Here is a 12,468-nt window from a genome sequence, read left to right as displayed (position 1 = left end):
TCTTTCTTTCTTTCTTTCTTTCTTTTCTTTCTTCCTCCTTTCCTTTCCTTCTTTCTTTCTTCCTTTCTTTCTTGTAGGTCGACACCCGAGGCAGATGGAAGTTCCCAGGCTAGGGGTCAAATCAGAGTTGCAGGTGCCACCGTGCACCACAGCCACAGCACCCTGGGATCCGAGCTGCATCTTCGACCTATACCACAGATCATGGCAACGGCGGATCCTTAACCCCCAGAGGGGGGCCAGGGATTGAACCCGAATCCTCATGGATATCAGTCAGGTTCATTACCACCGAGCCACAAGGGGAACTCTGAGAGTTATTTCTTTAGGCCAAGAGCATCACGGGCAAGGGCAGGGCATGGAAGCACCAGGCTAACTAGGAAAACCCATCCACTGCTGACTTTCCGCCCTCTCCCTCCTCTGACTTAGCGTCCTAACTGTGGACCTCCTCTATGAGATGTTACATCCTAAAGCAAACAGGTTTGATATCTTGGCAAAGAGTGGTATCCAGCCAAGAAATTTAGCTCATTTCAGATTAAAGTCACTGAAAATGAAATAAATGCTATAAACACCCAAACGGCCACTAACAGTACAATAGTTTTAAGCTTTCTGGGGTCAGGAAACCCTCTGAGAATCTTAAGAAAGTGACAGATTATTTTTCTAGAAAAATGCAAATAACTGCCAGACCCTGAATACCGTGTCAAGGAGCATCACAGACTGAAAATGCCATTGGATAGAAAGATTTGGATTCAGCCGCTCTCCTCTGCTTGCTTGAGCGTGAATTAACCAGGTTCCGCTCTCCCTGAATTTCCATCAGAGGTTCCCTGCTCACCGCCGGCCTCCCTGGGGTTGAGCCCAGTGGTCGCGTGAGTCCTGTGCTCTCGTGACCGGCTCCCTCCTCCTTGAGAAAGCATCTTCTCCCTTTGCTTTCAGGGACCCAGCCTTCCAGGCCTGCTCCATGGCGTGGTTTCTGTCCCCCGTCTACAGATTCTGCAAACTGAGTCTGGCGTTTACCGTGTTTTGGTCACTGAGTCTTACTTCCTCTTGGTATATGAGGAAGTGACAGCTATTTGGCTAAGGAGAAAGTTTCAAAGAGCAAGGGAGCTCTTTAACTGACTTCACCTTCCAACTGTAACTTTCTGGCAAAATCACTGTGGGTCTGCCTTTGGCACTGCCAGGACAAGGACGATGGCTTACCAGCAAGGCCACAACGTAGAGCTGTCCTTGTGGTATCTGTGGGGTTTGGTTCCAGGACCCGCACAGACACTGGAATCTGCAGATGCTCAGGTCCCTTAGATAAACTGAGGTAGTATTTGCATATGACCTACGAACACACCTGTGTGCTCTGTCATCTCTGAATGACTTATAACAGCTACTACAATGCAAAGGCTATGTAAATAGTTCTAGATACAATGTAAATGCTATGTGAATAGTTGCAGGTGTAGCAGATTCAAGTTTTGTTTTTTCGGAACTTTCTGGAATCCCGCCCCCCAGAACACTTTCAATCTCTGGTTGGTTGAACCACGTGGAACCCGGGGATACAGAGGCTGACTGCATCACCTTGAGAGTGTGTTGGTATAAACAGGCAAATTAAAGGCACATTTAGTGTGCAGAGAGACATGCAGTGCTAGCGGTGACATGACATGATTTCATCATGAAGTCTTGTGATTGAAAACGAGCCTTTCCATCTATATGGTCCTTCATTAAAACAGAGAGGCTGGAAAGGAATCACTACCAGCAGGGAGCTGCAGCTTTAACCCTGTGGTGAAAGAAACTGACGCGCTCAGGTTACTGACTTCAAGAACTAAGTAAAACACGTTTTCTCTGCTTCACTTCCCAAAGCATGCACTTTTTTTTTTCTTTAAGTTTTCAAGTATAATTAGGAAGATTTTTGGAATGTTTAAGGAAAAAAGTGTATTTGTGTTTATCAACCATCAGGCTGTCGGTGATGCAGAAATTTCAGCATAGCTGATGAAAGGAACGGCTTCTGGTGGGGACCGGCCCCTTTTGGGATGCATCCAGGGCTTCGGCTTCCACCAGACAGCCTATGGCAGCTTTCAAGGAGCCACACAAAACGCCACTGAGTCATAGTAACTTTAACTTGTAGTGACTTTAGCTGGGATTCCAATTTGATGGGGAGCACGGGCTTCCAGGAGGACAGAAGCTGCCTTCATGTTTCATGGGGACATTCTGCGATGTGGCCCAAAGGGACACAACGAGGACTCCCGTTCTGGGCAGAAAGAACAAAGCTGCTAAGTGTATCAATAATCTCTGCACCCCACGAGGAAACATCCCACCACTGAGCAGATTTTAAATAAGCATCTCGTCAGTTAGATGCTGACTCTAAGGCTACAGGGATAAGGAGCTTGCACGCGCCACGCAGGGTGGACAGAGGGGACCACGCAAACTCAGCCGTGCCCGGTTACTGACCCTCAGGCTCCCGCGGCTACCCACGGACATGCGCTCGTCTTCATCCGAAGCCTGGTGAAAGAAAGGATGAAAACAGCCGTGAGGAGAGGAGGTGACAAACACGGAGACACCAGAGCCAGCTCTCAGGCCGAGCGGCTGACCCGACGCACAGCAGGTGCGCAGATCAGGCCCCTCGGGAAACCCTGGGGGACCGGAGCCTGCGTCTCCCCCAAATGCCTCTGTTTACAGAGGACTGTTTCAAGTTAATTTCACTAACGTGGTGTTTACCTCGCTGGGATCCCTACAAATACACAGCTTAACGCGTATTACTCTGCAAATTATTCCTGGGTGTCCGGGAGCCAAAAAAAGGCACGAACACTCATGAATATATCAATACTCGGACCTTCTTCACACACTCTCCCCTCACCAAAGTTAGGTCAAAACACTAAAAGCTGAGCCCCCAATCTTTGTTTAGGCAATAGTGTAAGTGCTGATGAATTTCTTGCAAGTAGCATTGAGATACGGATGTGGATACAGCTCCATGGACAGACACACAGACAGATGGATGGAGAGATCAGGCATGGGTTGGAGCCACGAAAACGGCAAATCAGACTTCACCCAAACGCCTCGGTGACGAGGGCACACGATACTGACCGATGTGTTTCTTCTGGATCTGCGGGAGTAGCGCTCACTGTCTTCCTACCAAAGCAACGGAGGAGACGTACAGAGAGGTTAGAGGCAGAGGAGAAGCAGCCCTGGCCCGACCGGGTCACAGGGCACTATTTCTGACAGAAACGGCAGACAAATACTCTTTTGGCTTTTGCTTAAAGACTTCAATTAAGCCACGGAGGGCAAACGTTTTCTTATAAAGGGGCGGGTACCTTCAGCACATGAAGAGCTGACATGTCTCATTTTGGCTTTAGAGCCAGGATGTGTCTGCTGGGGAGAAGCTGGGACTTCATGTTTTAAATCTAATCTGGTTCATTTGAACCCAGCGACTTTTCTTCTCACATTCAAAACCTCACTCATCTCTCTTGGGGAAGCAGAAGAGAACTCGTTTCCGTAGGAGATGCATAGGGTGCCACTGCCTCTATTTTCTAAGACTCTCCCCGTCTGGACCGCTCAGAAGCTGGCACGCAGCTTGTAATCAGCCTTGCTCGCCGTTACAATCACCCCTCGCGCTTGCTTTCTCGGTGGCGTCGAAAACTCTGACACATTTTGTACCCGGGTCGTAAGATTTGATAAAAATACATAATGGTTCACACGCCCAGAGGGTGAAGTTAAACAGTTCTTAAATAGAGGAACCGTATCCTCTTGATATTTCAACAACTATCTTCCATTATCCCCAGGTCTGTAACATGTTAGGAGGCAATTTTATATTTCTTCAGATCATTTTACGTGTGAGGGACATTTAAAGGGGCATTTCCATACAGGCCAGGTTCTCAAATGCAATAAGGACGTGATGACACTCATGAGGCCTTGTCAGCAAGGTGACAAGGACCGGGGGTGGGGGGCGCCCGGGCAGATGAATTACTGGGAGGAGGAGTGAGGCCAGGGGGCCGCTCTCGAACCCCCTCTTCTAGAGCCTCCTGTCCCTCGGCGGCATCTGACTTGATTTAAGAAGACAGAGAAGCTGTGCCAGAGAACAGGGTGAGAAGGCGAAGGAATTTTCTCACCAAGAGCAGTGGTGTCTCAGGCACCGCAGCCTAGGTGAGGGGTGGCTAAAGGTCCCAGCGACGGTGACCAGGCAGGGCAGCCACCTGCAATCCCGAGTGAGAGACTGGAGCAAAATGGCTCCCTGGGGGTTCCACCTGGATACGGCTAGACCCAGGGGTGGTGGGTCCCCGGGAAAGTCCTCATGCCTGGGGGCCGTTGCCCACCCCCACCCAGAGTCCACCACAGAGGAAATGGGGGTGAACCCCTCCCCCCCCGCCACCGCCGCCGCCTCCACCCCAAATGCTGGCCTGGGGACTCCAGGTGTCAGGTGCTACCCAGTGGACTGAACGGAGGCCTGGTTCTAACCCAGTTTCACGTGGGATGTAAACAACCAGGCCAGATGCAAAAGTCCCAGAAGCAGATCTGGCAGGATTAAATTAGGTGCAGCAGGACTCGGGCTACGTCATTAACGGGCGGAAGAATCAAATCATAAACCATTTAAGCTTCTTAAAATCATATTCGAGGCCTACCATCCATTGCTCGATGTCACCCCATTTCGAATCCAGCCCATAGTATTTCTACAGACAGAAGGGAGAGAACATTAGGCAAGAAGTGAACGGTAACTGCGTGAGACACGGCTCCGACATGCAGGTCCAAATTGCTGCCTGGGCTGCACGCTGCAGGCCACATGCCAAGGCAAAGCAGGGAAGCACGAGACCCCAGCAAGAGACCCCATGCCCCCCCAGTACAAGAGAGCCCAGGGCAAAGCATTCCTGGGGTAAGGGGGCGTCCTCCCTAGAGACCAGGAATTCAAACAGCCCAGCAGCACTTCAAGTCCCTCTGCAAAGCTGGTCATGCCTTCAGAGCCAAGGACAGCAGGAAAAAAACACTATTTAAGAGAAGCGGAGGCCGAGAGCCACTCCTGTGTTGCTGCGTCAGGAATGCCAAAACCTGGGGAAAGGAGGAGAGATGGCCCCTAGACTCCGGTCCTTGCTCGGGCTCCGGGTACCTTTGCTAAACTGGGGCCGTGAGCATCTCTGTGCGGTGGAGGCTGTTCTGATACGCCAGGGATGGCAGAACGGTCAGACAGCCTGCTGCTGTGGAAGAGGTCCTGCTTACAGGCAAGGAAAATGACGCCTGGAGTTTGCTTTCGCTCGCACCTCTGTTTCTGTCTTGCCCTCCAAACTGCGATGCGACAGCATCAAAAACGCAGACTCAGAATGGCCACTCCTGGTACGAAATATAGCAATTCCCAATTTAGGTGGGAACCCAGGAGGAGTCTCAAATGATGGGGCTTTGCTTTTCCCCGCACTTTTCTCTCCATTTCCAATGAGAAAGTCAAAAAACCAACCAAACCTCCGTCATGTAACAGAGGTGTGATTTTCCTCTTACACGTTAAAAGCTGATAATTAGAATTAAAAAACCCTGGGTGCTGGACAAACAGGACACTTTTTGAAATGGTTTGACAATTACCAAAACATGCTGCTGCTATGTTTGGTTTAGTTTCCATGTACTTTGAGGGGCGGCCAGATTTAAAACATAGGGCTCTTCCTTGGCCCTGATCCTCTCTCTCTCTCTCTCTTTTGGCTGTGCCCATAGCATGCAGCCGTTCCAGGGATCGAACCAGCACCAGATCCTTAACCACGGAGCCACCAGGGAACTCCTCGCTCATTTTTAAAAGACGCTTGAGCACAATGGCTGCTTTATTTAATAAGGACAGATACAAACAGGTAATAGGTTTTAATTATGCTGTTGAGCTGGAGTGACACTTGTGCTTTTTTTTTTTTTTTAATGAGTGGTTTGCCATTCTTTTGTTTAAATCTTAAGATTTTACGGAACTCACCCCTTTCTCTTAAAGATGGGGCTGAGTAGAAATTCGGAAGAAGAAAGCCAGGGGGAAGAAGTTAATAACGCTTTAAAATTCCAACCCACACAAAATTCGAAGAGCCCAAGTACCTAAGCCGCATCTTTTTCTGTAAGTTCCTTTCCTTAGACTATAAATTGAGAAAGGGAATCAACGCAAACACTTCCCAAAGTCATGTTTTAACATTAGTTTAAGTGAAATGTTAACAACAGCATAGGGCTACTTTGCGTTCAATTACTGCTTTCCCCACTCTGTCAGATTCCAAATATATAAAACTGGATGCCACCAACCTTCCTTTATCTCGTGGCTTCATCAGCAAGATAGAAAGACAATTTGTTTTTTTATTCGATTTTATTTATTTGTTTTTGTCTTTTGTCTTTTTAGGGCCACACCCGCAGCATAGAGAAGTTTGTTAACCACTGAGCCATGACGGGAACTCCTGTTTTTTTGTTTTGTTTTGTTTTGTTTTGTTTTTGTTTTTGTTTTTTAAAGGAGGGGGGTCTATATAAATTGAAAAAAAAGTAAATTCTGAAAGAAGTCTGTATTCTGCACTTTTCTATGTCCCTATTTTCTTTTCTGGCCAATTCTATGCTGTATCAAATTCTATCTATTGCTCTTTTTTAGGATAAAAATAAGACCCAGTATTTCAAATCTTGCACAGAGTTCACAGGTGGCCTTACAAACAGAGGCTGTAACTCCAGCTACGTTTCCAGGCCATTTCCTGGAGGGAGGATGCCCCTGGAAACAGTAAGTGCCAGTGGCCCTGGTGTCAGCTCAGCAGCAAGAGCACAGGTGATCCGGAAAGCGTATAGTGCCGCCTATATAAACTGCTGTGATTAGCCGGTGAGTCATGCAGAGGGAAGCAAGAAGCAGACAGGCGCCGACGAAGCTTGACTTTCAGAAACAGCTTTGATTCAGCGGAAGAGAGACCACGATGAAGACAGCCGCCGAGGGGCTGGCAGAGAGCTTGCTGACCCCTTCTCCTTTTCCTGAGGCTTAGTGACAAGGAAAGCCTTCCCTACCCTGGATACATCTTTACTGTCGAAACGGGTACCTGCTTTTCCACGGGGCTTCCTGCGCTCCCTCTAGTTGTACTTTGTACACAAATGACTATTCTTAGTGAATTAGTCAAATGAAAATAATCTCGATCCAGCACCAGATGGGAACGAAGCAAAATGGACATGACCAGGTAAGAGTCCCTGGTCTAGGTTTTAGGCAATCATATCCTCCTCTGCTGGTCAGAGTGACAGTTCCCAACCTTGCCTTCTACCTGTGACATTCTTTTTTTCTTTTTTAAACATACTTTTTTTTTGGTTTGCTTTTTTTGTTTTGTTTTGTTTTTGCCTGTGCCTACAGCATGCAGAAATTCCCAGGCCGGGGACTGAACCCACGCCACAGCAGTGACAATGCCAGGTCCTTAACCTGGCAAGCCACCAGGGAACTCCTTGCCTGTGAAATTCTTACCCATACTTTCTAAGTGTGGTTTGGAACGCTGGCTTCAATGTACATGCCTAAGTGGACTCTGCAAAAACTGAGATTCTGACACCTACTTAATGGGTTTCCTGACACTTTGGGGGGCAGTAGTTACGCAGAGTGAGGGGGGCAGGAAGGAAAGGCAGTTTGGAAGTGTAGCTGGTAAAAGGAACCCGACGACAGGATGTTAACATACTGATAGAGGGTGTGTGAGGGGCCTGTGTGTTCTAACCTACGGATGCAAGTCACCCCGTTCTGATTTTCTAAGAAGCCCCAGGAGGAGAAATACACTCCTTCTTTATCTGTAGACTACATACATTTGCAAAAAAACTATTTACCGGTGTCGTGAGCGACAACAATTCATTTATGGAGAAGCTCCCTGTCTATATTTTCTGCAAATTCTCAGGGAACCAGGTCTTCCCCCTGCATTATTGCTGGATCAGGAGTCACTAACTTGGTTGGTTCTCTGTTTTCTGTATCCAGCCTGCTCAGGACATTTATTCTAAACCTCAGCTGCTTCTCCAAAATACTAGGAAACAGAGATGCATGTTAGCACTCCGAACACTGGGAATCAAGGGCAGGTTTGTTTTAAGCTATGGGGTTGTACTGTTATATCATCATTTTCTTTTTTTACTCAGTTTTTAAATCAGTATATCATACTCAATGTTTGGTAATATGATTGATCTTTTAAACATTCTCGAGAAACATTATATGAAAGGATAATCTTTCCCTTTAAATATTTGATTTCAAAAGGTTTTTCTTTTGTCTTAGAGTTCTTTTTTTTTTCTTAAAGAAATAAATTTCTAATTTCTTGAAAAAAACGGAGATGAGAAAAGCATTCAGTACACAGAAAACAGTGCTGATGGCTGCTTTTCGTGGGGGCAGAAGTAAGGATATCAGTAATAAACGATATCAGTAAAGCACTAAATGAAGCAGTAAGAACTTTGATATGTTTTCAATCAAAGATGTTATTTCTGAAAGGTGGCCAGACTCTCGGCAAAGGGGAGAAGAGAGCATGCAGATTAGAAAACAAAGAAGCAAGAGCTTACCTTTTGAACCTGATAGATCTACAGAGAAAGGCAAAAGAAATTGGGAAAGAAATGTAGAATCCGGTTACAGGAGTAGAAGCATCAGAAAAAAAAAGCTTCCGTAAGTACCTAGAACTATGAGTAGAGGCCATACTGAAAACCAGAAGGTACAGTGGTTAAACGCGGGTACCTCCACATGCGTCTACAAGAATCCCGCTACTAACGATTCGAATGCGGAAGTTTGCATAACCTGTTACCGTTCACGGGAAAAAGAACTTCATCTTCAACTTAAAATTTCTTTCTACAGTGATGATTGTTTAACAAAAAAAGTACAGAAATTTAATTGGAAAGTCAACAGGTCAAATTCACAAAGAGTGAAGGAATATGCTTTCATAGTCTGATTCATGCAGACATAAACCGAATACCAGGACAATTCTAGCCAAAAAGAGTGATCACTAGAATATAACTGAAAAAAAATTTTTTAAAACCTTATTATCATGACTTGACATATCGGTTTGCTCTAGAGGTTTCTTTCTCCTAGTTTTGTTTTGATTTCTTTTATGGCTGCACACATGGCATATGGAAGTTCCTGGGCCAGGGATCGAACCTGCTCCTCTGTAGCACCCCAAGCCGCTGCAGTCGGATTCTTACCTCACTGCACCAAGCGGAAACTCCTCTCCTAGTGTTATAGTTCTCCCTAGGTAAGACTGAGACGTCTACTCCATTCATTCACTCATTCATTCATTCAACAAAACTTGTGCCGAGTCGGGCATTGTCCAAGGCACCTTGCTGTCACCACTACGAGACTTGGCATTTCCAGCCCTACAGGGGTGAGCACAGACTAATATAGCCAACACGGGGACTCTATTAAACACGGGGCCGCCACCAGAAATGTTTGTCAGGTCCACAGCAATGACGGGGACTCACCCTGGCCATCCTATCCCCTGGTCATCGCACCACCGCCTTTTTCCACCCGTGTAGATTCTTGTACCAACTACCAGGTTCACCTGGATTTCCTCAGAGTATCTATGTATCCTCCCTAATAAAGCCACTCAAAGGGAGCTCATAATCCTGCCCTCTCCAGAATGGTTCTTTTCACCCGGGAGGGTGGTGAGAACCAACTGCGCTGGCTGTGCTTTGGGCCACGAGGGAGGGCTGGCGGCCCTGGCGGTCTGGAGGGACCTACAGCCAGCTCTCGGCTGTGTCCTCAGGGTCTGCGGGGCTTGATGACAGGTCTACACTCCCAGCACTCATGACCCTGGGCTCCCCTCAGTGTGCCCTGTCCACGCTGGCCTTGGAGGGTCTCCAGCACGAGTGTGGCTTCAACAACCCACCTCCCAAGCCCTCCACTGGTGTCACCAGCTACCCGCTCTCCTGAGCCGCCCGGGATGGTCACTGCTCTCCCGGCATCCACAGGCCCCAGCTGCCTGCCACCGAGCTGCCCTCCTGGTCAGGGAAACGCGTGGCCCTGCTCAGGAGCACCTGCAGAGAGGTGCGATGGCTTGCCGTCACGTGGCGTCAGGGATCGCGTTTCTCCATTTTTACACCAAAATACCAACCCTCCTAGTCAAACACTGGTCTTCCAAAGCATAGTCATTTCCACTTAACACCTTAAAATGCCAGAGCCTCAGGCTCTCAGGTTGTATAACTCTAGATTGTGGCACTGGTTCTAGTAAGACGCAGGCCCAGAGATGTGGTACGCAGAGGGGAACCCGAGGGCCGCTGTCTGCACACGGTCCTCAAACCTGCCACCTCATCCGCCTCCTCTCCCTACACTGGCACCCGGGGACAGCTATGGGCATCCCCTGCCCCCACCCTGACTTGGGTCACATCCAGAACCAGCTGGAGGAACCGCTGCTGCTTCCAGGCTTCTGTAACCCTCGCCTGGTCTGTTTACATTACGCGCCTGCAATCAGCACCTAGGGAAAAACTTGTTTTTCAAGGTGCGCTTCCCCCTGGAGACTGAAGGCTGTGCGCGTCCCGCCCCGTCCCGCCCCCTCTGGCCAGCGCCCGTGCAGTCCCGGCCAACTTGAACCCCAGGGTTTACACACTGACGCTGCCCTTTGTGTTCATGGTTGATTATACGCTTGGATTCAAGGCAGAGGGTGTGCTAGGAACATTACAAGCTCTGCAGCCTTTTCAAGTTCCAGATTTGAGTCTTGGCCCGGCTGCTTTCTCAGCTTCTGGGAAAACTGCGTCATCTAAGGTCTGTTCCCGTCACCTGTCACTAAAACCCTTCTCACCGACCGTGACAGTGCCCAGGCCCAGCGCTGCCACAGGCCAGGGGCCCCGGGAGGTTCCTGCCGACACCCGCCCCCCTTAGTCCTCTGACTATTAATAAAATATACATGAATTTTATATTAAACCGTTCTTCTTCTTCTTCCTCTTCTCTTTTTCCTGTTCTTTAGCGCACCCCTGGCACATGGAAGTTCCCAGGCTAGCAGGGGTTGTAAGTGGAGCTGCAGCTGCCGGCCTACACCACAGCCACAGCAACACAGGATCCAAGCCACATCTGCGACCTACGTCACAGCTCACGGCAACACCGGATCCTTAACCCACTGAGCGAGGCCAGGGATGGAACCTGCTTCCTCATGGATACTAGTTGGGTTCATTAGCTCTGAGCCATATCCGGAACTCCTATACTAAACCTTGCAAACCCTTTTTTTGAGGAAGCAGACCTAAACTTTACATGGCAATGCTCTCCTGTCCCCAAAATGCTAAATTAAAAAAAACTGAAGTACAGCTGATTTACAATATTGTGCTAATTTCTGCTGTATGGAAAGTGATTTGGTTATATGTATATAATTTTTTTTTTTTTTGGCCATGCCCCCAGCATGTGGAAGTTCCTGGATCAGGGATCAAACGTGAGCCATAGCAGTGACAACCCCAAATCCTTAACCACTGGGCCACCAGGGGACTCCTTTTATACATTCTCTTCCATGATGGTTTATCACAGGACACTGAGTACAGTTCCCTGTGCTGTAGGGTAGAATTTTGTTGTTTATCGATTCTTCATACAATAGTTTGCATCTGTTAACTCCAAACTCCCAATCCATGCCCCGACGTCACAACCACAAGTCTGTTCTCCATGCCAAAGATGCTAAAGTTTTAAGAGCAAAACTGTCTTTGTATGAGTCAGTGCTTCAGGGCTAAGAGATGCATACAAACCACGGGGCAGATCCAGGGCCTCTCCTCCATCCTCCAGCCCTTCCACGACCTGGCTCTCATCTCCTGTGATGCCTTCCTGCCCATCCTGGCTCCCCCCACTCGCAGCTCCTTCATTCAGCAGCTGCGCTGGTCATGCTGACTGGAGTTAGTTTCTCTGCTTTTCCTCCCTGACACACAGGGGGTCTGCCACCCAGGATGTCCTTCGGTGCCCAAATAATTCACAGTGTGGGGCTGGCCCACCAGGCACATGGCCTGACTCCCAGAAAGCAGCACGTTCAGCCGAGAAGGCGCCTTCCCTGTCCCCTGCCTGTCCCTGAGCTCACAGCAGGGAGGATGCACACACGCAGGTGGCTCACAAAGAGCACATGGAAAAAGGTGATGTTGCCATAAACAGAAGGAAAAGACAACTTACAGAGTGGAAGGAAATATCTGCAAGTGACGAAACAGACAAGAGCTTAATTTCCAAAATATACAACAGCTCATACAACGCAACGACGACAAAAAAACCACCCTATCGAAAAATGGGCAGAAGACCTAAATAGTTTCTCCAAAGAAGAAAGACAAATGGCCAACAGGCACAGGAAAAATGCTCAGAGCCACCAGTTATTAGAGAAATGCAAGTCAAAACTACAAGGAGGTACCACCTCCTCATAACAAGTCTGCCAATAACAAACGCTGGAGAGGGAGTGGAGAAAGGGAACCCTCCTGCACTGCTGATGGGGACACACGCTGGTGCAACCACTGTGGAAAACAGCGTGGAGGTTCCTCCGAAAACGAAGGGTAGAGCTACCATACGATCCAGCCACGCCGCTCCTGGGCATAGATTCATACAAAACTCTAATTCAAAGAGATGCATGCGCCTTTCTGTTCACAGCA

At 48.3% G+C, this 12,468-nt stretch overlaps 1 protein-coding gene across 41 annotated transcripts in view; it reads right to left on the bottom strand.

Moving 5' to 3' along the window:
• The window catches only part of LRRFIP1 (LRR binding FLII interacting protein 1), a 158,821-nt gene that overhangs the window by 56,735 nt on the left and 89,618 nt on the right, over positions 1-12,468 (bottom strand). For 16 of the 41 annotated variants that reach the window (XM_047773899.1, XM_047773863.1, XM_047773870.1 and 13 more), the window contains exons 3-6: positions 8,446-8,463; positions 4,590-4,637; positions 3,058-3,102; positions 2,425-2,475 (exon numbers count right to left, since the gene is read on the bottom strand). The exons of 15 other annotated variants lie outside the window; for them this stretch is intronic. In XM_047773899.1, the coding sequence (XP_047629855.1) occupies positions 2,425-2,475; positions 3,058-3,102; positions 4,590-4,637; positions 8,446-8,463 (162 nt within the window). The remainder of the gene's footprint in view (positions 1-2,424; positions 2,476-3,057; positions 3,103-4,589; positions 4,638-8,445; positions 8,464-12,468) is intronic. 10 more of the 41 variants (XM_047773906.1, XM_047773869.1, XM_047773887.1 and 7 more) reach the window with 2 other exon arrangements.

The sequence above is a fragment of the Phacochoerus africanus genome, chromosome 3 (assembly GCF_016906955.1).
Source record: "Phacochoerus africanus isolate WHEZ1 chromosome 3, ROS_Pafr_v1, whole genome shotgun sequence".
Lineage (NCBI taxonomy): Eukaryota > Metazoa > Chordata > Mammalia > Artiodactyla > Suidae > Phacochoerus > Phacochoerus africanus.
The sequence above is the reverse complement of the archived record's forward strand: the minus strand, read 5'-3'. Positions and strand labels throughout refer to the sequence as shown.